The sequence below is a fragment of the Leucopleurus acutus genome, assembly GCF_964270905.1.
Source record: "Leucopleurus acutus genome assembly, chromosome: 6".
Taxonomy (NCBI): Eukaryota; Metazoa; Chordata; class Mammalia; order Artiodactyla; family Delphinidae; genus Leucopleurus; species Leucopleurus acutus.
Window position 1 is genome coordinate 100,110,913 of NC_139149.1, and position 26,275 is coordinate 100,137,187.

Below are 26,275 nucleotides of genomic sequence, written 5' to 3' on the forward strand. Positions count from 1 at the left end.
TGAGGTTTCTGTCCTTGGGAAGCGCAGTGTGGGAGACAGACGGGTAGGCGGATAATTATATTACAGATGATTCGTGCTATGATTGAGGTGTGAACAAAATTCTGTAGGAGCAGAGAAGAGTGAATAATTCTGCCTGGGGGTGTCAGATAATGTTTAATGGAGGAGAAGACATCTTACCTGGGTCTAAGGGAGGCTAGGAGATGGCCAGGTGGAGATGGAGAGAAAAGACATCTAGGGAGGAGTCATTTGTGGATAGAATGATGAAGTTACAGTGCTAAGTTCTGAAATATGGACTGCACACGGACAGCCTGGATCCCTCAGACAATGGTGGGGTGGGGTAGTCCACAGGGTTAATGATTTATTGAAAAGGAGGATTGAGGCTTGTGTTGCTACCAGTTAAAATAACTGAGTTGATAAGCAACCCACTGACTGTTTCTCTGTGCAGAAACCATTCAGGCGTCCACCATAGTTTTCCCACTCTATGTTTAAGCTAAAGTATCAAAAAGACTTAAAGCACTGCTGTACATATTTGGGGAGGGCAGTGTAAGTTGGTACAGCCCACATGAAAAGCAGATTGTCAATATCTATAAAATTACAAATGCTGCATATATCTTGTGACCAAGCAGTTTCACTTCTAGGAATTTATCTTCAGATGCACTCACTGGCACATGAAATAACTTATGCACGAGTATCCATCGCATCTTGTTTGTTATAGCAAAAGACTGAATACAAATTAAATGTCCATCAAGAGGGGACTGGTTAAATAAATTATGGTATCTCTTTAAAATGGGATACTATGCAGTTTAAAAAGAAAACAAAGAATGAGGTAGCTCTTTATAATCCTGTTTGGAATGATACATTGTCAAATAAAAAAAAGCAAGGGGCAGACCATTTATATAAAATGGGTATGGAGAGAATTCAGGTCTTCCATGGAGTGTTCCAGCGGTTGAATTAAAGAACCCTGGGCTGCCCTGCGTCCAGACTCCTGTGATAGGTGACAAGAAAGATCAGCTGAGAAGGAGTCTTTTGTGACTTGTAGCCAAAAGCATACAGACACAAACCTGAGGTCTGCAGAGGTCTTTGTGTTTGGACCAGGAATAATGCAGAAGAGGGGGTTAAATCTTTGACTTGCAGAAATTCTCCAGTTGACTCCATTTTAACTCCAGTGGGCATCCCCAAGTGCTTCTTCCCTCTGGGTATCCTGAGCTCTGTATCTCAGGGCAGCCAATCATTCACGTGATGCAGCTGTGGGGATTTCTGTGCAGAGATGCAATCTGGCAGAATTCAACTTGCCTTCTTTTAAAATACAACCTCATCAAAGCAAGAGTGCTAAAAGCCTGATAGAATCTATTTGTAGTCAGGGGCACGAGGGCAATACACCGGATGCTAGAATCAAACCTGGCCATTCTCCGCCCACAGGAGGACCCAGATAATCCTGACCTGCCATAGTGACTATAGAGCTGAGAAGTCTCTGGATCAAGCTTCATGTGGTCTGAGAACTTGTCCACACGGCGGACACTGTCCTGTCAGTATCTTCCAGACAGTTTTGAGGACTCACTGTCACTCACTTATCTTTTCTTTCAAGAAAGTTATTTGTCCCTGGCACTCTGCTAGGTACTGAAGATACAACAGTGAGCAAAACTGAAGCGGCCTTGCCTGTATTGACTTACAGTCTAGAGGAGGAGATGGGAATTAGTTGAATAATTATCAAATAGGTGTACAATTACAACTGAGCTAAGTATTGTAAAGGAAGTGTTCATGGTGGATAAGAGTGGTTAAGAAAGATACCTATATTAGAATGGGATCAGAGAAGGCCTACCTGAGGAAATGACACTTGAGCTGACATCTGAAGAATGAGTGAGAGTTAATTAGGTGATGTCGGAGAAAAGCATTCCAGCAGAAGGAATAGTTCCTGCAAAGGCTCTGGGGTTGGGGGTAGCATAGAACACTTGAGGAATTGGAAGAAGGCCAGTGTGGTTGGAGGGCAGAGAGTGAGGGGGTGTGCTGGGAGGTGAGGCTGAAGCCTGGAAAGGCAAAACCAAGAGACATGTGAAGTATTTTTGTAAGAGCGATGGAAAGCCATTTGTAGTACAGAGTATTGGTTGTTCCCGAATATCCGTTTTCCCCTCTGTTCCTTTAGTATTCAAGTCCCAGAGTTTTGGTTACCCAGTTAAAGACTGTTTTCCAGACTCATTTGCATATAGATTTGCCCATGTGACCAAGTTCTGACCAGTGGGTTGTGAGCAGAAGGACAGGCTTCCATTTGCTCCTATTTTCTTCTCACTGGCTGGTGTACAGACATGATGGTCCGGGCTGGAGGAGTCATCCTAGACCATGAGGTGGAAGCCATATGCCGAGGATGGCAAAGCAACAAGATAGAGGGAAACTGGCTCCCCATCACCATGGAGTAGCCCTAGCAGCCCCAGACTGTTAAACTCAGACTATATATGACAAGGTAATAAATTTCTAACCTGTGTAAACTACATTTTTTGGTCTTTATCATAGAAGTTACGCCTATATTCTTAGTGACTGTTACAGACTGAATGTTTGTGCCCCCTCAAAGTTCATATGGTGAAATCCTAACCCCCAGTGGTATTAGGAGGTGGGACCTTTGGGAGGTGAATAGGTCATGAGGGTGGAGCTCTCATGAATGGGATTAGTGTCTTTATAAAAGAGGCTCCAGAGACTCTCTTGCCCCTTCTACCATGTGAGGACACAGTGAGAAGATGGTCATCTGTGATCTAGGAAGGGGCCTTGCAGCAGACACCGAATCTGCCAGCACCTTGATTTTGGACTTCCCAGCCTCCAGAACTGTGAGAAATAAATGTTTGTTATTTAAGCCACCAGTCTATGGTATTTTTGTTATGGCAGCCTGAAAGGACTAAGACACTGGTACATCACTGAAGTGTTCTGGGTGACAGAATCAGATTTCCCCCTTGAAATGGTCACTCTGGCTGCTGTGTGGAAGGTAAAAGCAGTGAGAACAGTCAGAAGCTATCGCAGCCCCCATCAAGGAGGCTGGTATCTTGGACCTGCAAAGTAGCTACGAAGATTGGACCGGACTCCATTAGAACACCTTTCGCCTGGTGTAGTGGAAAGAGCATGGACTCTGGCCTCAGGGAGAACTAAGTTCTGCTCCTGGATCCACTACTCTGTAGCTGTGACCTTGGGCAAGTTACTTAGCATCTTTGAGTCTCATCTATAAATTCAAATTGAGGTTCTTTTTAGGGGCTGTATGGTTAAGTTTAAGATGGCCTTCAGAACTGAACTGCAACATTAGCTCTTCCCTGGGTCTTCAGCTTGCCAACCTATCCCCAGAGACTTTGGATTGCCAGTCTCCATAATCACTCTCTCCTTAAGATAAATGAGCCAATTCCTTAAGATAAATCCCCCCTCCCAACTATCTATCTATCTACACATCCTATTAGTTTTGTTTCTCTGGAGAACCCTAATACAGGAATAAACTCTCTATTGGTTTATAATATACATACAGCAGAGTGCACAAATATGAAGGGCACAGCTCAATGAATTTGTACAAAGTTAACACAATCAACCACTATCCACAAGAAGATATAAAACATTGGAAAAAAAAACAAAAAAAAAAAAGAAAAAAAAAACAAAAAAAAAGAAAAAAAAAACAAAAAAAAACAAAAAAACCCCCATTGGAATTCCAAGATATAAAACATTGGAATTCTGTGACACATTGTGGCATATTGTTTTAGATAGCAAAACTAAAAACCCATGGATAATGTTTACAACAGAAGTAGGTGGTAAGGTATCCCCACGAAGCCCAAAATACAAGTGGGTGAGGACAAGGCAGCAAGACGGAATTGGCAACTGTACAGAAGAAAGCAGAGGGAAGTAGTGGGCTTCTTATGAAACAGAACAGGAGGGACATAAAAATAACCGGTAGGTGTTCATGAGTTAATTTTGAGAAAGCAGAAACTGGGCGGGGTTTTACCTAATTCAATCATGGGTGAGTGCAAGCAGCCTACAGGAAGGTCTGAAATAAATGGAGCTCTCTAGCCCTTGTGAACTCCCAAGATGGCCATCAGCCAGGGCTCTCTGCCAGGACAGGAGCCCATGCTGAGAAGAAAGTACTTGGAGAAGAATCGAGACTGGGCAGGATAGGTACAACAAAGATAAAGACAAGACAAGGCCCAGACAAGAATGGGGAAGGGAGTAGAGCCAGGAAATCTGAGAGAGCATGCTGCCACCTATTTTATTACTGCATGAAAATAGCAGAAAAAGGACCTCTGTGAGGTTAGAAGACTCACTCTGACCCATGTTTCCCTCTAAAGATTCAGGATAATCAATTTCATGTAAAAATAAACAGCAGAAAAGTACTGAGTCCAAATCAATTACAAAGTTATAAGAAAATAAGCAGAACCTACCAGCAAAGAAAGCATGTCAGAAAGACATGCCCACAGGGCAGATAAAAACTGTGACCTTAACTATTTAGAAAGAAGATAAAAGATGTTTAAAATAATACAAGACATAAAAGGATAAGATAAATCAAGTTAGAGATGGTCTGAAATGAGATGACAGAACTCAGAAAAGAATTAGAAATGAACGAAAAGTAATTTCAGAAGGAAAGGCTAAATTGTAAAAACACTAGAGTGAAGTAACACAGCAGATAACCCTTCTATTTCTTAAGAGAAATAGAAGGTGAAAAGGAAGAAGACATTAGAAATTGACATGAAATTTTAAAAAAGATGAAAAGGATTCAAAGAAAAAGAAAATTCCAAATATTGAAAATAGGTGAGTAAGACTTAACACACAGTAAATAGAAATCTCTGAGGAAGAAAATCTAGGCAAGGAAACAGAATGGATACCATGGGAAGGCCAGCCCTCAGGAAGGAACTGAGGCCTTCTGCCAACAACCACTTGAATGAGCTTGGGTGTGGGTCTTCCAGCCCCAGTCAGTGACTGCAGTCCCCTCTTTGTAATCTTAATTATAACTTCATGAGAGACCCTGAACCAGAATGACCCAGCTAAGCCACTCCTAAATTCTTGATCTCAGAAGCTGGGAGATAATGTGTCATTGCAAGCCACTACATTTTGGAGTGATTTTTTTTTTTTTTTTTTTAATGCAGCAATGGATAACTAATGGAATGGGCATTAGGATAGCTTCCAGTTGGGGCTATTTCAGTGTCCCTGCTAAGCACATCCTAGTATATGCCTTTTGGTGAATATATATGCATTTCTGTAGGTTATAAACCTAGGAGTGAAAATGCTGGGTCACAGGATATACATATGTAAAGCTTTAGTAGGTACTGCAAAAGTGTTTCCCACAGTGTTCGTATCAATTTACACTCTCACCAGCAGTGTATAAGAGTCCCTGTTGCTCATATTCTTACCAACACTTGCTATTTTCTGTCTGTTTTCATTTTAGTCATTTTGATGGATTGTACTGGAATCTCACTGTGGTTTTAATTTACATTTTTCCTAGTGTCTGATGAGGTTTAGTACCTTTTCAAAAGCTTAGTGGCCATTTAGACTTTCCATTTATAAAACACCTGTTCAAGTCTTCTACCCATTTAAAAAACTGAGTTGTCGGGCTTCCCTGGTGGTGCAGTGGTTGAGAGTCCGCCTGCCGATGCAGGGGACACAGGTTCGTGCCCCAGACCGGGAAGATCCCACATGCCGCAGAGTGGCTGGGCCTGTGAGCCATGGCCGCTGAGCCTGCGCATCCGGAGCCTGTGCTCCGCAACGGGAGAGGCCACAACGGTGAGAGGCCCGCGTACTGCAAAACAATATAAAATAAGATAAAAAAAAATTGAGTTGTCTGTCTTTTCCTGATTGATTTATTCTTTTTATAGTTCTGAGATTCATTTTATATTCTGTAACCAGTCCTTTGGCAGATGTATAATATTTCTTCTCCCACTCTCTGGGTTTCCTTTTCACTCAATGACTTTTTTTTCCTTTTTTAAAAAAAATAAATTTATTTATTTTTGGCTGCGTTGGGGCTTCGTTGCTGCACGCAGGCGGTGTGTGGTTTTCTCATTGCGGTGGCTTCTCATTGCAGAGCACAGGCTCTAGGCGCGGGGGCTTCAGTAGTTGCGGCACACAGGCTCAGTAGTTGTGGCGCACGGGCTTAGTTGCTCCACGGCATGTGGGATCTTCCCGGACCAGGGCTGGAACCTGTGTCCCCTGCATTGGCAGGCATATTCTTAACCACTGCACCACCAGGGAAGTCCCTCAATGATGACTTTCGATAAACAGAAGTTCTTTTTTTTTAATTAATTAATTAATTTATTTATTTTTGGCTGCATTGGGTCTTCGTTGCTGTGTGCGAGCTTTCTTTAGTTGCGGCAAGCGGTGGCTACTGTTTGTTGCGGTGTGCAGGCTTCTCATTGCAGTGGCTTCTTTTGTTGCAGAGCACGGGCTCTAGGCACACGGGCTTCAGTAGTTATGGCTTGCAGGCTCTAGAGCGCAGGTCAGTAGTTGTGGCGCACGGGCTTAGTTGCTCCGTGGCATGTGGGATCTTCCTGGACCAGGGCTCGAACACATGTCCCGTGGCTCGAACCCATGTCCCCTGTATTGGCAGGTGGATTCTTAACCACTGTGCCACCAGGGAAGCCCCTAAACAGAAGCTCTTAATTTTAGTGTAGTCCAGTTTATCAATCACTTTTCATATGATTAGTTATTTTAAATTTTATGTTCTATTTACAAAATATTTGCCTACTCTAAGTCATGAAAACATTTTCTTAAGTTATCATCAAGAAGCTCTATTCAGTCTATGATCCATTTAGAATTGATTTTTGTGTATGGTGTGAGGTAAAGATTAAGATTTACAATTGCTCCAGCACCATTTATTGAAAATAAAATCATTTCCCCAGGGTATTAAAACTTTATCATAAATCAGGTGACCGTACATTTAGGGATCTGTTCATGGAGTTTGCTCCATTTGTCTATCCTTGCCCCAATACCATGCTGTTTTAGTTATTATAGATTTATAATAAGTTTTGATATCTGTTACCTGGTAGATAAGCTTTCCAACTTCTTTTTCTTCAATATTGTCTTTGCTGTTTTGGCTATTTGATTTCCATATAAATTTTAGAGTCAGCCTGTCAATTTCCATTGAAACATCTACTGGGATTTTGATTGGGATTGCATTCAATCTCTTGATAAATTTGGGGAAAATGAATACACTATTGAGTCTTACAAGCCATTAGTATGCTTTTTCTGTTTATTTAGGTTTTCTTTAATTTTTCTCACTAATGTTTCCTAGTTTTGCGTGTAGAATCTTGAATGTTTTTCATTAGATTTACTCCTAGGTGTTTGATGCTTTTTGATGCTGTGTTAAATGACATCATTTTAAAAATTTCAATTCTAATTGTTATTGCTTATATGTAGAAATACACTTGATTTTTAAATATTGACCCTTATGTCTAGTGACCTTGATAAATTCTTTTGTTAGTTTTGTACATTCTTCTTTTTACTTTCTTCACACACAGTCTTGTAGTCTCTAAATAAGAAAGTTTTCTATCCATCTTTATACTTTTATTTCTTTTCAGCTCAGATCTCCGGTATAATGTTGAATAGAAGTAATGACATTCTTGTCTTGGTCTTAATATCAGGAGGAAATCTTACAATATTTCACTAGTAATTATAATACCTGATGTGGTGGTGGCCGTGCACAGTGTCAGATCTGATCCTGTGAGAAGGGCATCTGCATAGGAGAGTGACCTGGCCTGGGGCCTAGGAGCCTGAATGGGGTGACAAGGACATCCCAGCAGAAGGGTGGTACAGTACAGGGTGTCAGAGCCTAGGAAGACTAAGGAGGGCATGTTAGGCAGCCTGGTGTGGTGTGTTGGTGCCGCAACAGAGGGAGGAAGACGTCCATGCATGGTAAAAGGTATTAGACCCCAGGAGGGGTAAGGAGAGCTTTTCCATAAGGGATGGCCTGGCACGGGGCCAGAACCCAAGTGGAGTTAGAAGGACATTTATGGAAGATTTGCAGAGAAGGGAAAGTGGAGGTGACAGGAGATTGGTAACATACAAAGGGATGGATACAGTTGGGAAATATATTGAGGAAAATGGGAATCAGGTTTCTTACTGTTAGAGAAAGAGGTTATAAATATGAAAAGAGGTACAACTACAGTGAATGCTGGAAGGTGAGATTAGAATTGGAGGTATTAGTGTGAATTTAAAGTTTTCAACGTACACAGATTGATATAGGGGTGTGTGTGTGTGTGTGTGTGTGTACACATGCATATATTTCTTAGCTCTGTCCATTAAGAAGATCTAGGAGTAGCCCCACCCTAATAGCGATGAGCATATCTAGCATCCAGATCTTGGTTTCTAAATGCCTTTCTTTGCTAAAAGGAACCAGAGCTCCTTGGAGAAATGGTTGATTCCAGTCCTGAGGCAGGAAAAGTACAAGATAAGCCTAGAATTTCTTGTTGTGCCAGAAAATAAAGAAGTGCTCAAATGATAATATCCATTCTGTCAAGGAGCATAGAGACTAGCTTGAAGGGGCGCCCACTGGCCAAATCTGGGACGATTTGGACATGGAAATAAATGACAGTTGTAACACACTGAATGAAATAGGAATCCATGAATCCATTTGATATAAATAAATTAATTCAGAATTTCAGGACGAATGGGATATTTATGTAGTCTCTAAGTACGTTGCCAAGGGAAGAAGAGTAACTTCTGCCAGCAGAGATGCTGGTGGATATACTATCTTAATCAAAGGATCAAGATTAAAATAACAGTAAAGAGACATAACAATTAAAAGCAATGTGGGGGGCTTCCCTGGTGGCACAGTGGTTGAGAGTCCGCCTGCCGATGCAGGGGACACGGGTTTGTGCCCCGGTCCGGGAAGATCCCACACGCCGCGGAGCGGCTGTGCCCGTGAGCCATGGCCGCTGAGCCTGCGCATCCGGAGCCATTGCTCCGCAATGGGAGAGGCCACAGCAGTGAGAGACCCACGTACCGCAAAAAAAAAAAAAAAGCAATGTGGGATCCTGGGTTAGTTTCTGAAACTGAGAAAGGATCTTAGTGGGACAGTTGGTTGAGATTTGAGTAAAATGTGTAGATTAGATTATTTGGTAGTAATCCATCCATCCTTGTTAATACAGATTTTGATGGTTGCATTGTGGCTAGGAAATGTACACGAAAATATTCGTGGGTGATGAGGCATTGTATTACTCTCAAACAGGAGAAGAAAAAACATTCTTTGCCCTGTATAAAGAAAAAAGGTAACTACAGTTATTCTGGACTTGGGAGAGTGTTTATCTGGAGTCCTGATACATGAAGTAGGGAGGGCAACACCACTTCCAGGAGGAGTAAAATCTTACCCAGAATGAGTGCTTTTATTGTAATTTGTGCAGGTTCCAACTGTGAATTCCTTGAGGGTGGGGCCTATATCTTACTTAAAGGGGCAAGGGTAGATATTGTGGGGCCTGAAGGGTGCATAATCTCAGAGCCCTTCTTAAGAAAAAGATTATAAAATTATAAGTATAACATTAGGCAGAAAAGTGAATATTTATTTAGAATGAGAATTAAATCATAACAAATTATAAATTCTAAAAACTGACAAATACCACTGATATCACAAAATCCAGAAAAATATACTTTTTTTTGTTAGTTAACTGCTTGATAGATCCCTCTATAATACTTTTGTTTTTTTTTTTTTTTTTTTTTTTCAGTACGCGGGCCTCTCACTGTTGTGGCCTCTCCGGTTGCGGAGCACAGGCTCCGGACGCGCAGGCTCAGCGGTCATGGCTCACGGGCCCAGCCACTCCGTGGCATGTGGGTTCTTCCCGGACCAGGGCACGAACCTGCGTCCCCCGCATCGGCAGGCGGACTCTCAACCGCTGCGCCACCAGGGAAGCCCCCTCTATAATACTTTTGTGCCACATTTCTTGGCTGCATACGCTGTGATCACATCTTTATATGACAACAGTTTTATAATATCAGTGTCTAAGAGAGAATGGAAAGATAATTTAGTCTTTCCTCTAGCATGGGTGATCATATAATTTAAAAAAATTATTCATAGGGCTTCCCTGGTGGCGCAGTGGTTGAAAGTCCGCCTGCCGATGCAGGGGACACGGGTTCGTGCCCTAGTCCAGGAAGATCCCACATGCCGCGGAGCGGCTGGGCCCGTGAGCCATGGCCGCTGAGCCTGCGCTTCCGGAGCCTGTGCTCTGCAACGGGAGAGGCCACAACAGTGAGAGGGCCGCGTACTGCAAAAAAAAAATTTTTTTTCATAGCTTTAAAAAGTTCATTTTGGCTTCAAAACTCATTGATAATGTCATGTCAGTTTTTTGGGTTTTTTAAAAATTTTATATTTATTTATTTATTTGGTTGCGCTGGGTCTTCGTTCCTGCACACAGGCTTTCTCTAGTTGCATTGAGTGGGGGCTACTGTTTGTTGCTGTGCGCAGGCTTCTCATTGCAGTGGTTTCTCTTGTTGTGAAGCTCGGGCTTTAGGCACACCGGTTTCAGTAGTTGTGGCACATGGGCTCAGTAGTTGTGGCTCACGGGCCCTAGAGCGCAGGCTCAGTAGCTGTGGCGCATGGGCTTAGTTGCTCTGCGGCATGTGGGATCTTCCCGGACCAGGGATCGAACCCATGTCCCCTGCATTGACAGGCAGATTCTTAGCCACTGTGCTGCCGAGGAAGTCCCTGCATGTCAGTTTATAAGATTGTTATCAAATTTGGAAAAACTGCTACTAAGGTTCTTTCATATATGAGTTGTACGATTTCAGGGCATAACCAAATATATTCCTAACAAGAGAGAACTTCCATTTTTGTCTCTGTGAGGACTGAATTCTCCATGTACAATTTTCCACACCTGATAATTGGAAGAATCTTCCACAGATAAGCCTCTGGCTCCCCACATTTCAAACCTTATCTTCCTTACTCATTCACTTCTGGTGCTAGGCGCTGTAGGACATGTCCATTCCGCAATATAACCTCTGACCTCACATTGCATCATGATGCCAGGTCCACTGGCATAGTGAGTGGGCACTAGTCATAGTTCTGGAAGACACTCTTACACCAGGATGTGAGAGAGTTAATAGTTAGCTATACAGAGAAACGCCTGCAGATACACAACTACAGCCCACTATATGGGTTGAATGGCTCTCCCTTCCCCTGCCCTGCCACCCAAAGATAGATCCATACCCTAACCTGTAGAACGTGCAAATGTGACCTTATTTGGTAATAGGGCCTTGTGAATATAGTTAAGTTAAGGATCTCAAGATGAAGTCATCTTGGATTTTTTTTTTTTTTTTTTTCAGTACGCGGGCCTCTCACCGTTGTGGCCTCTCCCGTTGTGGAGCACAGGCTCCGGACGCCCAGGCCCAGCGGCCATGGCTCACGGTCCCAGCCGCTCTGCAGCATGTGGGATCCTCCCCGATCGGGGCATGAACCCGCGTCCCCTGCATCGGCAGGCGGACTCTCAACCACTGTGCCACCAGGGAAGCCCTCATCTTGGATTTTGAGTGGGCCCTAAATCCAATGGCAGGTGTCCTTCTAAGAGAAAGGCAGAGGGAGACTTAAGAGACACAGAGAAGAAGGTGATGTGAAGATAGAGGCAGAGATTGGAGTGATGTTTCTACAAGCCAAGGAACGCCAATGATTGACACAGTCATCAGAAGCTAGGAGAGAGGCATGGAATGGATTCTCCCTCAGAGCCTTTGGAAGGAACCCAACCTGCCAACACCTGGATTCTGGACTATGAGAGAGAAGTTTCTATTGTTTTAAGCCACCAAGTTTGTGGTGTTTTGTTACAGCAGCCCCAGGAAACTAACACAGCCACTAAACCCAAATTAAGTATTGTCCCAATTTTAGCTTGATCCCAGAAACTTTCATAGCAGTTCAACACCCTCTGCATAAGGGAGCAGGTAACAGAGGGGAAGTTGGAGTGGTAACAGCAGTCTTAACCAATTTTGGTTAAAATATCAGTTTTTCAGATTTTACAAAGTTCGTATAACTCTCTGAATACATTAATAGGGCCCCTCCCAGGACGTTAGAAGGGGTCTGGCCAACTGAGAGTCCCTGAAGCTTAGAAATAATAAATTTCACAGAATGGCTACCTCTGTGTAGGAGGCGGTGTAGTGTTATAAAGACAAGCACTGGAGCCAGATGGCCTGGGTTCAAATCCCCTTTTCACAACTATCTGGCTGTTGACTTCAGACACGTTACTTAAACTTTCTGTGCCCCAATTTCTTCCTCTGTAAAATATGAATGATAAAAGCAATATCTACTTCATAGGGTTATTGACCGGGTCAAGTGATATAATGCATATAAAGTGCATGGTACATGTAACACACATAGAACAGTACATACTCCTTGGTAAGTACTCAATACACATTAGCCATTTTATGATTTACTAGGCAAACCATTGTACTAGGCATTGGGGTGTAAAGACAAATAAGAAATGGTCCTTGGTTTCAAGAAGCTCACCATCTATAGGGGAAATAGGTTATAAAATGGTTATAATACAATGCTTTACGTGCAGTGAAGTGGATGCTATGTCCCAGATGTATGGGAGCAGAGGGGGATCCTCTGTTCGCAGATCGGGGTCATTCCAGGAAGGTTTCCTGGAGAGGGTGACATCTGAGTTGAATCTGTCCATATGTTTGTATGACAAGATGATTTATTGAGCTATTAATTTTTAAATTGTTTTTCCTGAATTCATTCATTGATTCAAATACTTATTGAACACCTACTATTTGCCAGGCACCTTTATAGGCACTGGAAATACTGCAATGAAAAAACATATCAAAAAGCCCTGAACTGGGACTTCCCTGGCAGTCCAGCGGTTAAGACTCCGTGCTTCCACTGCAGGGGGCATAGGTGTGATCACTGTTCGGGGAACTAAGATCCCACATGCCACACGGTGCAGCCAAAAATTAAAAAAAAAAAAAAAAGCCCTGAACTTACTTATTTTGAAATGTATTAAAAAATAAGTTGGGGCTTCCCTGGTGGCGCAGTGGTTGAGAGTCCGCCTGCCGATGCAGGGGACACGGGTTCGTGCCCCGGTCCGGGAAGATCCCAGATGCCACGGAGAGGCTGGGTCCGTGAGCCATGGCCGCTGAGCCTGCGCGTCCGGAGCCTGTGCTCTGCAACGGGAGAGGCCACAACAGTGAGAGGCCCGCGTACACCCCCCCAAAAAAAAAAAAAAAAAAGAATTTGGACAGGACACAACTGGCCGATCTTTCCACGCCATGTGGCATTAACTGAGGTCACTTGGTGGTGTTTGGCTGGCAGATGGGTTGGTCTGTAGGGTCCAGATTGGTTTCATTCTCATGTCCAGTGCCTTGGTGGGGATGACTAGACTCATCAAGGCTGGGCTCAGCTGGGACGCTTTTTCTCTCCATACAGTCTCAGGGCTTTTCCATGTAGTCTCTCCAGCAGGGTAGTTGGATTTCTTACATAGTGGCTCAAAGCTCCAAGATCAAATGTTTCAAGAGACAGGACAAAGAAGTTGCCTGTCTTTTTACGCCTGGCTCCGGAAATGGGCACAGTGGCACTTCTGCCATATTCTATTGGTCAAAGCAGTCATGAAACCCACCCAGATTCAAGGGGTCAGGGAGAAGACACCAGTATACCTCTCAATGAGAGGAGTGTTAAAGAATTTGTGGCCATCTTTAATCTACCGCATAGGCCCTTGTAGGTCAGAATAAGGATTTCGGGTTTTACTCTGAATGAGAATGGAGCCGTTGGAGTGTTTTAAACAGAAGAGTGACATGATCTGGCCCCTATTTTAACAAGACCACTCTAGCTGCCATTTAGGGGGAGAGAAGAAGTAGGAAGACCAGTTAGAGTTTATTTTTATTGCTATTGCAATAAACCAAGCAAGGGATGATGGTGGCTTGGGCTAATGTGGTGGTGAAAAGTGGTTGAATTCTGGACATACTTTGAAGGCAGAGTGATCAAGATTTGCTGGGGGATTAGATGTATGTGTGAAATAAAAAAAGGAGTCAAAGATAACTCCAAAGCTTTTGTCCTGAGCAAGTGGTAGACTAGAATTGCTGTTAACAAAGATGGGGATGATAGCAAGAGTTGGTTTTTAACATGTTGAGATGCCTATACATCCAAGTGGAGATCTCAAGCAGGTCTGGTGCTTAAGGGAACAATTTAGACTGGAGATAAATATGTGAATGTCATTAGCGTGTGGGTGAATTTCACCTAGAGACTGAATGGAGAGAGAGAAGAGGTCCAAAGACTGAGCCTGGGGCCTCAGACTCCCTCTTTTCCTTCCTTCAATCCCCCTTGGCATCCTTGGCCTCCAAAAAGTTGATGTTTCAGATGTTGCCTCCAGGCCACCTCTCTTCCAGTCTTTTGTGAAAGCCTAAACTCATTGAGAAGATTGTGCTGGGGAACTGAAAAACGCAGTGGTTTTGAGGAGAGAGAGGCAGGAGCTGGGTGAGGAGAGAGGATGATGTCTTCTTCTGGGGTCCTTATATGGCAGAGAGAGTAGGGAAAGAGAAAAGCTTTCTGTTGTCTCTCCTTATAAGGACACTAACCCCAACATGAAGGCCCCACCCTCATGACCTCATCTACACCTAGTTGTCTCGCAAAGGCCCCATCTCCAAATACCATCACATTGGGGGCTAGGGCTTAACATATGAATTTGGCATGGGAGGGACACAATTCAGTCCATAGCAGGCTAGTTAGGGTAGACCTCATTAAGACAATGGTTTTTGACCAAATACCAAATAAGATGAGGAAGTCAGCCCAGCCTATAACTAGGAGAATGTTCCAAGAAGAGAAAAACAACCAGTGCAGAGCTGAAGGTGGGAGGCCAGTGTGGTGGGGGCACAGTAAAGGGTGAGGTTGAAGAGATAAAGGCAAAGGGAAAATTACGTTGGGTCTCAGAAGCCACTTTCATACCTTTTTCACTGGATGAAAATTCTATAGGACAAGGACATTGTCAATTTTGTTCACTGCCTGACACGTAGTGCCACTTGATAAATGTGGCACTTGATAAATGTTAAATACATAAAATTCATATGTTATTACAATGAGTTATTTCCCATAATCTGACAAGATCACAAGTTGGTGAGAATGTGAAGCAATAGGAACTTGCATACATTGCTCATGGTGGGTGTAAATTGATACAGGCTCTTAGGAGAGCAGCTCAGCAATATCTAGCAAAGTTGAAAATGTGAATGCTCAGTAATCCAGCAATTCCACTGCTGAGCATATTCCTAGGGAAACGATTGCACATGTGCAGCAGAGACAATATTTATAACAACATTGTTTGTAATCACAAACAATTGAAAACAAGCTACATATCAGTCAACAAAAATCAACATCAACAAGGAAAAATCTTACTTTTTAATGTAAAGAAAAAATTTTCAGATTAATATAGTATGGTTTCACTTATATAAAGCTAAAGTATCTGAATAGATAGATAGATAGAAAAATAGGCATAGTGATAGGATTCTAAGATGGCCTCCATGTTCCCGCTTCCCCAAGTTACTCCCGTGACTGTTACATTATATGACAAAGGGGATTTTTACAGATGTACTTGAAGTTACTACTCAATTGACCTTAAAACAGAGAGAGGGCTTCCCTGGTGGCACAGTGGTTAAGAATCCGCCTGCCAATGCAGGGGACACGGGTTTGATCCCTGGTCCGGGAAGATCCCACATGCCACGGAGCAACTAAGCCCGTGCGCCACAACTACTGAGCCTGCGCTCTAGAGCCCGCGAGCCACAACTACTGAAGCCCGTGTGCCACAACTACGGAAGCCCGCGCACCTGGAGCCTGTGCTCTGCAACAAGAGAAGCCACCACAATGAGAAGCCTGTGCCCCGCCACAAAGAGTAGCCCCCGCTTACTGCAACTAGAGAAAACTCGCATGCAGCAGCAAAGACCCAATGCAGGCACAAATTAAATAAATGAATAAATTAAAAAAACAAAAAAACAGGGAGATTATCTGGGTAAGCCTAACTAACCTAATCATACAAAACCTTTAAAAGCAAGAAGTTTTCTCCAACTGGTCACAGAAATGGGAATAAGAGACATTCCAAGTGTGAGGATTCCATGCATAATTACTGTCTTGTGGGTGGCCTCCAAGAGCCAAGAGCAGGGCACAGCTGACAGCCCGCAAGGTAACAAGGACCTCAGTTCTACAACCACAAGGAACTTCTGGCAACCTAAATGAGACTGGAAGCAGACTCTTGCCCAGGGCCCCCAGATAGGATCCCTGCCTTTGATTTCAGCCTCGTGAAATTCTAAGCAGAGAACTGAGCCAAGCCCGCCTGACCTACAGAAGCGAGCTAATAATTGGATGTTGTTTCATGCCTCCAAATGTGTAAGTTTGTGGTAGTTGTTATGTAGCTATAACACACACACACATACACATTTGCTTAATCAGGATCCGTATATGTTGTAAGAGAATAAAGAAATATTTGGAAAGATAAACACCAAATTTGGAATACTGGTTATTCTGTTGGGCAGTTGGTGATAGGGAAGAGAAGGCTGTTAGGGAGAAGATAAGAAAATTAAACTGTAGACAATATTTTATTATTTAAAGCAGGTATAGTGTTTTACTTTTTATACCTTTTTATGTTTTTCATACATTGCATAGCAATTTTAAAGATTCCTGACCCTCATTCACAGCCTGGAAACAGTAGAGATGCTAGACTCTGAGGGGCCCTTAGGGCTTGGACAATGAGTGCCCCCACAGGTATGTGCTAGAGACCTTCTTCTGGTTTCTGAAAATGTCCTGTAACCTTTGGGAGGAGGATGGAGTCTTCATAACAACTGAGATTGAATTTCCCTCCACCCTAGAAGAATCAGGCTAGGAGTCAGATTTAATTTAACACCCCACCCCCACCCCCCCCCCCACAAAAAGAAGAAAGAAAAAGAAAAAAAGAAAGAAAATGTCTTGTTCACCAAATTTGTGTTGAGTGAACAAATGAATGAATGGAAAGATGAATTATGAATGGATGCCCAAGGACTCATGAAATCACTATCAAAGTTGTGTATTTGGACCATAGAGTAGGATAGGAAAATATTGTCCTATTGCAGAATAACCCATAACTACTTGAAAGAAAACGGCCTCAGAGTTAAGAGAGAGAGAGAGAGACAGAGAGAGGGAGATGTGAGCCATGTTGTAACCGAAAACTGTGGTTTGGTTGGAGCTCCAGTCACTCTCCTGAGAGAACTCCCAAGGGCAGGCCAGACAGAAGTCCTGCAGCAGAACCCTGGGGCAGCTTAAAGCTCAAACCCACCCCCACCCCAGAGACGCTGTGCTAATGACCCTGATAGCAAATGGTTCTGTGTGGCCACAGCTGCCTCGTACACTGGTTGGGGGCAAACTTGATTCAGAAGCATGATGGAGGGTGAAGCATTAAATTTCTTATTTAGCAGAAAGCTGATACCCAAGGAATGCAACCTGGCAGCTGCCCAGAAAGAAGAGTTGACAATTATGCCGCCTGTAGGAAAATGGCTTTCTTGTCACAAGGCTTTTACTTTGAGAAAGGGTTACTGGGACTTGATGAAGAACACCAGTCACCAGCTATAGTTTGGACAGGGAGGTTTGAGGAATCCAGCAGGAAATAAGTCTTGGGGTCAGAACCCAGGTTGTGGTCAACAGTGTCTCATCCAGATTCAGTCCTTCACTGACAACCAGATGCGAGAGACCACACTCCTCAGTCATCAAGACCAAACATGTACTTCTCTGAAGTTACCAACAAATTTCCAGAAGGAAAATGTCCAGGCGGGAAGTTCTAGTCATTGGAATTGTTTTCCTTGCAAATGTTAGATTTGCTACTCAAATTACCTTAAGATTAGGAAAAAAGTGGGAAAGAGGGGTGTTTATTGGGTCATAGACCTGCATCAGGCCCAGCTGGATCCAGGGGCTAAAATTACATCAGGAGTCTGTCCCTCCATCTGTTGACTGTTTCCCTGTGTATTAGTTCGGATTTCAGATGACCTCCATCCATGTGGGGGCAAAAGAGTCACTGACATCTCAATGCTTTCATCCCACTAGCTTAGCAACCTCAGAGGAGGGAAAGCATCTCATTCTCAATAGTTCTAGTAAAACTCTGAGAACTGAATCTCATTAAGATTGGCTTTGGTTACCAGCCCATCCCTGATCCATTATGACCGGGAAGGTAGACGGTCAGGTACCTAACTATTAAAGAAGCTGTTGGAAGTATCAGGTGAAATCGTGTCTATGGATGTGCTTTGTAAGCTGTAAAGCATTGTACACAGTACAGGTGGTCCTGAGTCTGGCCCTTAGGTGCATGGAAAAGACATGCCCATTGCCCCATGTAAACCACATGAATTGAGAGTGTGGGAGAAGTGGTTTCCCTAAAGCAAATTAGGGTATTCTTACTACAGGGAGGCTGGTTGCTCCTCTGGCAGCAATAGCAGTGGTGCTCAACAGAAGAAACAGGTAGGACCCAGCCATCTCCCCGAGTTTTCCTCTTCTCTTAATTTTTTCATACAGTGATGCCACCTTAAGACTACCCCAAGAAATTGTGGTTCCATAGGTCTGAAGTAGGTCCCAGAAATTGTATTTTTACAAAGTTCCTTCAGGTGTTCTGTGAGGCAGAGTGGTCTAGAAGCTACCAATTAATCTAGCAGACAACCTTCTTACACTTCTCTGCTCCCTCCCCAAAATCAAAAGTGAGTATATATGGGCCTCCAGGTGATAAAATCAGGACTGCTTTTTTACTTAAAGGCGATAAAAATAAAGGATTCACTTTATATTTTGAGATCATGGAAAGGAAAGCATAAATTAATGAATCCGTTACAAACCCCAGCCCCTAATCCTGGACAAATAGGTAAACAGAAGTGGCTCCTATACGACAAAATGCTGGGCCGTAAGCAGGCCCACCAGAGCTCTTCCCACAAGCAGTTACTCATTAACCCTCATGCTCGGAGGGCAGAATCGGTCACTGTGAGCAGGCGGTGGCTGAGGCCTGGCTCTGCCTTGGGAAAGGCGCTTAGCATCATCACAGCTTGGGGTCGGGCAGGAAAGGCCATGGACTGGAAGGGACACAATACCAGACGGAGGAACTGGACCTCAGTTAAAAATTGATTTTAACCCCCTACCAGTGGTTGCTTAGCTGTGAGAATTTAGGATAAGCTGGAGTTAGATTAGTTGCAAAGGTAGAAGGTGGAGGGGAAGGGGTAGGATCACTCGAGTTGTCCAGTTCCATTCTCTGTAACTGATCATAGGACACTGATCAACTTACTACTGTTTATTATTTTTTTTCATATGTCTCTAATTTCTGTTGTGTGTTCTTTGAAGCCTGGAGACCCACCTCATCCTGTTTCCTATTCCCAGCACCTAGCCCAGTACCTTATAGGTGACGGCTTCTCAAATAGTATTTGCTAATATGGATTTTATAATTTTGCAGAATATTTTCTCAAACCTTTTGAAAAGAAAAACTGACCCTACATGGAGCCTCTGGAGCTGTGGAGAGGCAGCAGTGTGTGGGATGAGTAGCCAGAGAGCGCCCTCTGAAAGGTGCAGTCAGAATATGGGGCCAGCGTGGTACCTGGCACACAGCAGGTACACGGAGATTCACCAAATGAATGAGGCCCAGAAGGAAGGACAGCTCTAAATTCAGGTCTCAAAAGCCAAACAAAAAGAAATGATAGTACAACCCTGTCCCTTTAATGAAGAATGTTCTAATGAGAAAAGCAAAAACAAAAACATGCTAATGGTACAGGTCAAATAAACTGTTCCTGCTCTGTAAAAATAATGATGACAGTATAATTTTGTAATAACTCACATTTTTTGAACACCAAGTACCATGCACATGTAATATACAAGCATTGTGGAGCATTGTGAAATTAAATAAAATCTTACAGCAACGCTACGATGGTCCACCTTTATAGACCTCAGGAGAGTCCCTCAGCGCATAAGTGGAGGGGCTAGACTTGAACCCAGACTTGCAAGACTCTAGAACCCACGTAGGAACGCCCACACTGTGTTTTTTTAAGGTGACAGATACTTTCTGTGCTATTTGTGAATGAGTCAGATCTCTTCCTGGCCCCTCCCTCTGCTAACAAAGGAATCTGGGCCAGCGAGCCCCTTGTTCACTCCCAAAGGAGGACTGTGCTCCAGGTCTCAGCCTCTATCAGGCGGCAGCTCCCGAAGAACCCCAGGGCCCCTGAGTGATTCCTGTAAGTCAAGATGAGAAAGGCTCTCATGGTCATGGCTAGAGTTTAGGGACCGAGTACCCTGAGGGAGTTGTTGGGGCAGATGAAAGCGGGGCAGAGACAAAGGTTATGGGGATCCAGGGAATATCCGAGCTAGAGTTCTCGAAGGCTCTTCTCTTTCCCCAAGAATCTCCAAGACAGGGCTTTCAAACCTCACTGGGGCCAGCCAGGGCAGAGGGCACCCCTCCCCCATCCCAGGGCACAGAGATGGGAAGGCAGGACTCACAGAGTGGAATTGAGATAGAGGAGGACAGAGACAGGGAAAGAGACAAGTAGATGAAGACCCAGTCGCAGTGGCAGCTTTGCTGCAGCCACCTGCCTGGTTGAGATGGAAACGCTGATTCCAGCTCCAGCCCCCAGACAGGCTAAGAATATCCTAGAAAAGCAACAGCCACCACCCCCGCCCTCCTTGATCTGCTCCCACATCTGGAGTGCTATGCTGGGCTCCAGCAGGGGCAGGGAAGAGACAGAGATGCTTGCGGCTTGGGGTTGGGGGTGAAAGGGAGGAGGCAAAAAAGGGGCATGATGGGAGCAGGAGAAGAAGAACTGAGAAATAAAGCTATTGGAGAGTATATATATATAGAGAGAAATAAAGCTGGAAGGATTGGGCAGAGAGAACTGTTCACAGGGGACAACAAAGCGGGGTGAAAGCAGGAGCCAGAGATATGGGGAGAAAACATCCAGGTATGAGGATGTGGGAGGGCTGGCCTCAGTAACCCAGAAGGGAGACCAAGGCTTTATTAAGGAATCAGAGCCTAGGGCAAGGAAAAGGAGCCCCAGGCTCACCCTTGTCCTCCCCTGACCCTTAATCCCGGGCCCCCCAGCCTCTCAGCATTGCTCCCTTCTCTCCCTGTCCCAGAGCACCACCCCCAACTGTGCTTATCAACCCTATTTTCTGTTCTAAAAAATCTATATTTGGGCTCCTCAATTAAGTCCTCCTAGCAAGGGGCCTGCTGGAAAGGGAAAGGTGTGAGAACATGGGGGTCTCCCTCCTGGCAGCTAGCAGCACCTCCTTTGTCAGGTTCATCTCTTCTCTCTGCTCAGCGCCTTTCTCCACTCCCCACTGTTACCTGGGGAGGGATTCTACTCCCTCCACTGCCTCCCCACCCCAGCTCCCCTGGGGTAAGGTCCTCCAGAGAGGGAGGGAGGGCTGGTGCATATCCTCTCCCTTTGTGGGGGTACTGAATCAGGGAAGGGGGACAGCAGGATCCAGGCATTCAGGTGCCCAGGCTGAGTCTCTACTCTGGCTGTTTTAAGAATCTACATTATCATCACCCCCTTTGTAGGGGCCCCTTGGAGACATGGGATGCAATGACCTTGAGTTCTAGGACCTCTGGCCTTGATGTTTACTGGGGGGACCCTGGAACTTAGCCATCTTGGCATCTTGTCCTTTGTCTCACCACCTTTCAGAGGCCCCCTAAAGCTTGAAGGGACCTTGGAAGGCTTATGTTGCTGAGAGCCTGAGCACCCCTCCCCTTCCTCTCCTGGGTAGAACTGCAGAAGGGCAGGCCTCGCATGGCTGCTGTGCACAGAAGACTGAGCCCATCAGGCAGAAACAGATTAGGGAGAACCAGACAGGGCTGGAGCTACAAAGTGAAACAGAATTCTTAGGGCAGATTTTATTTAGAATCAGAATCAGAGAACTGGAAGAGGCTTTAGGAATCATTTTTAAGTTCAATCCCAAGATATTATCTTATTTCTTCAATATTCTTTTTTTTTGTCTGATAATAAAAATATGTAGAATTCCTGCATTTTAGTATGAAGAATGGGAGGCCCAGAGAGCTGAAATGACTTCCCCAAGTCATACAATTTATAAGCTGTGGACTAAAACTTCTGCCTCCTAGACTGTGACCTCTCAGAAAAAAAGATAAAAACAGCCAATGGGCAGAAGAGTCTGTGCAGCATTGCCTGGGGATGTTCCCTTAAAGATGGGCCTCAGCTGGGGAATTCCCTGGCCGTCCACTGTCCTTCCGTAAAGCCTGCCTTCTCATGACGCCTTTCTGGTTTCACTGCGCTTACCCCTCTTGGCCTCCACCCTGGAGAGATATAACCTCCCTCTCTCCTCCCTCAATTCTGTCAGCATTTTTTGTAAAAGAAACGCCGTCACTCTTTATGGATTTGTTTTTATTATTTTGTCTGCTTGTCCTTTAAAATTCCATCCATATTCATCTTGCACATCTTTGACTAGGAACTCAGAGCCCAGCTCTTAACTAAGTTGTTATGTAGCAGTTGCTGCTGGCGGGGGAAGAGGTTAGAAAGACTGATGTTAGAAGGAGCATCAGTTCCCTCCCAATCAATCCAAAAAAGCTTCTTGGAAGAGATGGAATTTCAAGAGCTTGACGAAGGCAGGTTGGTGGTCTGAGGGAGGGGCCTGGCACAGTGATAGGAGCTCAGAGTTTCAAGAGATAACCAGAGTAGGAGGGTGGTGAGCATGTCAGCCAAAGGGAGAGGGTCTGAGGTAGGGCAAGATGAAGAGTGAGAAGAGGCAGTAAGGTCTTTTAAGGTACCTGGTTTGGGGACCCCAAAGCAGAGGAGGGAACTCTCAATTCTAAAAGGACAACAGGAGGTCGCTGCTGGGCCTGGAGTGGGGATACCATGGTGGTGACATCTGTGGGTGCTGCATAGACTCTTGTCCTAAATGACACGAGCCATAGGCCTTATGTCAGTGAGGGACTCCTGGGATCAGAGCTGGGAGGACCCACGTGCCATTCAGATCCACGTGCCCGGTATCTCTGCCAGTGCACCTCAGTCTCTATGGGGCCTGTCTTTAACTACTGGTGAGCCAACTGTTCCTTGGGTGCCAGATAAAGGCTGACTCAGAAAGCCTTGTAGGAGGAAGTAGGGCCAATTACAGAAGCTGAAAAGAGGGAACATTCTTCTGTAACTATAGGGAGAATGAGAGGTTGGGCAGGTCAGCTTGAGCTGTGAGAGAATAAAGATCAGATCTAAGGGAGCAGGAGAGACCCCACTGAGAAAGTACAGATGGGCGCTGAGTCAGGGAGGTGTACAAGCTGGCCTGTGTATGGTGGTGTACGGTGGTAAAGAGGTGGGGAATCAATACAGCTAGACCACAGGCCCCCACAGCGGCAGGCCTGTGGGACAGCTGAGAAGAGCTGGTGCCTCTGATTCTGGAATAGCCTCTCTGGAATGAACTAGGTACACACATGCATATGTACCAACCCTGACAGCAGTGGATCCTTGGAGGTGTCTTGGTGGTCTCTAAGGAACATGGAGGTGACTCCAGGGCCAATTCTGAGAATTCTGCTGAATCCATAGGCCAAGGCTTCTCTCCCCCATGAAACCCATACCTACCTCCAAGGCCCACTTAAGAAACCAGAAGACCTCCTGTGTTGGGGAGCCAGAGAGCAGGCCAGACTGCCTTCTACAGTTCTACAAGGCAGATAGAACAGCCCAGAACCAGCTGGGCTCAGGAGGTGCAGGTAAGGCCCAGCGAGTACCAAATCCAGGGCAAAGGCCTTGTGGGTGCCGAGGAGGGAACAGACCCAGAGAGAAATGGGCAGGATCCAGCCTAATAGCGTGCAGCTGGGAATGGGGACAGCTAGGACCTGAATGGCAGGGACCATGTAACAATGAAAATCCATCTCAGCCTGGACCCAGGCTGGGCTGGAGGTGGGACCAACGCTCCTGGGCCTCCCTTCTCACAGGAGGCCCATCTGCTATCTGAGCCTGGGCAGACCAATTTCCAGACTTTTCCCAGGGACCAACCACCCATCATCCACCCAAGTGTGGAATCAGGGGATTTGGGTTGGGGGAGGGGGCAAAGAGCACAAGAGCAGTGGCCCAGGGACCAGAGCTCATGGCCTCTCATCACAGACTCAGCAGCAGAGAATCAGGTCGGCAAACGGTGGCCTCAGGGACAAATCTGAGCGTCTTGCCACCCCCCAGAGTGAGGACCCCTAAGGAGTCGGTTTGTGACCTTCAGGCCAGGGCCCAGCCAGCACCCCATCACAGGCAGAACAAGAATGTGCCTGCTGCAGCCCTCCCAGGCGGCCTTGTAGGGGGAATGGAGGGGAGGAGAGCTAAGAGGGAATCAACCGACTGCTAGATTGGACGAGCCGGTGCAGTGCGACCCAGCTGGGGCCAGGGCCCCTTGATGAAGGCATTCACTCCTCACGCTGCCCCCCAACACATAACCAAAAGGGGGGAGAGGCTGTTCCCATGGCATCTCTGCTATCGCGATCCAGTGCATCAAAACAAGTTGACTCGGGGCCCTAGGACCTGGGGGGCTAGGTGGGAGCAGCCCCCCCGCCCACCCCCCCCACCCCCCCCACCGGCTCTGACCCTGAGGAGGCCCTCGAACCAGCCACCTCCTCCTCCTTACCCCTTTCCCGTGAAGGGAAAGGACCAGAGACAGAGTTGGGGGATGGGCGGGACTTGAGATTGGCATGCGAGATTCTATTGGGCAGCGGAGCTGCCGGTTAGGAGGGCAGCTCAGGCGAGGATTGGCTGCGTGAGGCGGGGCGCGGCGCGGCGAAGACGGGGCCCAAGGGGTGGGGCTGACGCTGCAGCTGGCGCAGCTGAGACTCTCAGCAGCCGGCGCCGAGCAGCCGAGCAGCCACCTTCTACTGCCCGTTCCCGCGCCCGGGCCGGGGCTGGGCCCCCACCTCCGGGTCCCCGGGGGCTGCAGCAGCGGGCAGCGGCGCCGCCCGCGGTTCCCGCCGGGGCCCGGGCGCCGGCCCCGCTCTGCAGGATGGGCACGGTGCTGTCTCTTTCCCCCGCCTCCTCGGCCAAGGGCCGGAGGCCCGGCGGGCTGCCCGAGGAGAAGAAGAAGGCGCCGCCCTCGGGAGACGAGGCGCTGGGGGGATACGGGGCGCCGCCAGTAGGCAAGGGCGGTAAAGGCGAGAGCCGGCTCAAGCGGCCGTCCGTGCTCATCTCGGCGCTCACCTGGAAGCGGCTGGTGGCCGCATCTGCCAAGAAGAAGAAAGGCAGCAAGAAGGTGACGCCCAAGCCGGCGTCCACCGGCGCGGACTCCCTGGTCCAGCAACGCAACCGCGAGAACCTTCTCCGCAAGGGTCGGGACCCCCCCGACGGCGGCGGCGCCGCCAAGCCCCTGGCGGTGCCCGTGCCCACCGTGCCCGCGGCCGCCGCCACCTGCGAGCCGCCGTCGGGGGGCAGCGCCGTCGCCCCACCTCCAGGCTCCGGTGGAGGGAAGCCGCCGCCGCCGCCACCCCCAGCCCCGCAGGCGGCGCCGCCGGTACCTGGCGGCTCGCCGCGGCGGGTCATCGTGCAGGCGTCTACGGGAGAGCTGCTGCGCTGCCTGGGCGACTTCGTGTGCCGACGCTGCTACCGTCTCAAGGAGCTAAGCCCAGGCGAGCTGGTGGGCTGGTTCCGCGGAGTGGACCGCTCGCTGCTGCTGCAGGGCTGGCAAGACCAGGCCTTCATTACGCCCGCCAACCTGGTGTTCGTGTACCTGCTGTGCCGCGAGTCGCTGCGCGGGGATGAGCTGGCGTCGGCCGCCGAGCTGCAGGCTGCCTTCCTCACCTGCCTCTACCTCGCCTACTCCTACATGGGCAACGAGATCTCCTACCCGCTCAAGCCCTTCCTCGTGGAGCCCGACAAGGAGCGCTTCTGGCAACGCTGCCTGCGCCTCATCCAGCGGCTCAGTCCGCAGATGCTGCGGCTCAACGCCGACCCCCACTTCTTCACGCAGGTCTTCCAAGACCTCAAGAACGAGGGCGAGGCCGCTGCCGGCGCCGGGGGTCCTCCCAGCGGGGGAGCGCCCGCGGCCTCCTCCTCCTCGGCCGCCAGGGACAGCTGCGCGACTGGAGCCAAGCACTGGACTATGAACCTGGACCGCTAGGGATACCCAAGGGCCGCGTCCACCCCCCGCCCCAACCCCTGACACACACTCGGAGCCCCCGGGACCATCAAGACGCCGCCGCTGTTACCGCCGCTCCGCGCCGTGGCCGGAGGAGGAGCCGCCCCTGTCCCGCAGGGGAAGGTGGAGGCCAGGATGCCAGAGACCGCGGTGTCTGGATTTGCTGGGCGCAGGGTGGGGGTGGGGGATGAGCGCGGGAGGGGAACCCCCAACCTCACCCTTTCTATCTGTCTGCGCCCCCATCTCTCCAATTCTACCCGGGTCTCCCCCTTCCCTTCTCTGTGT

At 47.0% G+C, this 26,275-nt stretch overlaps 1 protein-coding gene across 1 annotated transcript; it reads left to right on the forward strand.

The window, feature by feature from the left end:
• Nucleotides 1–24,862: 24,862 nt before the first annotated feature.
• On the forward strand, nt 24,863–25,972 carry CDK5R2 (cyclin dependent kinase 5 regulatory subunit 2; the record flags this gene model as incomplete). Its single annotated transcript, XM_082840991.1, has 1 exon — nt 24,863–25,972. One exon carries the CDS (start codon nt 24,863–24,865, stop codon nt 25,970–25,972), a length of 1,110 nt encoding a protein of 369 aa, XP_082697117.1.
• Nucleotides 25,973–26,275: the final 303 nt, after the last annotated feature.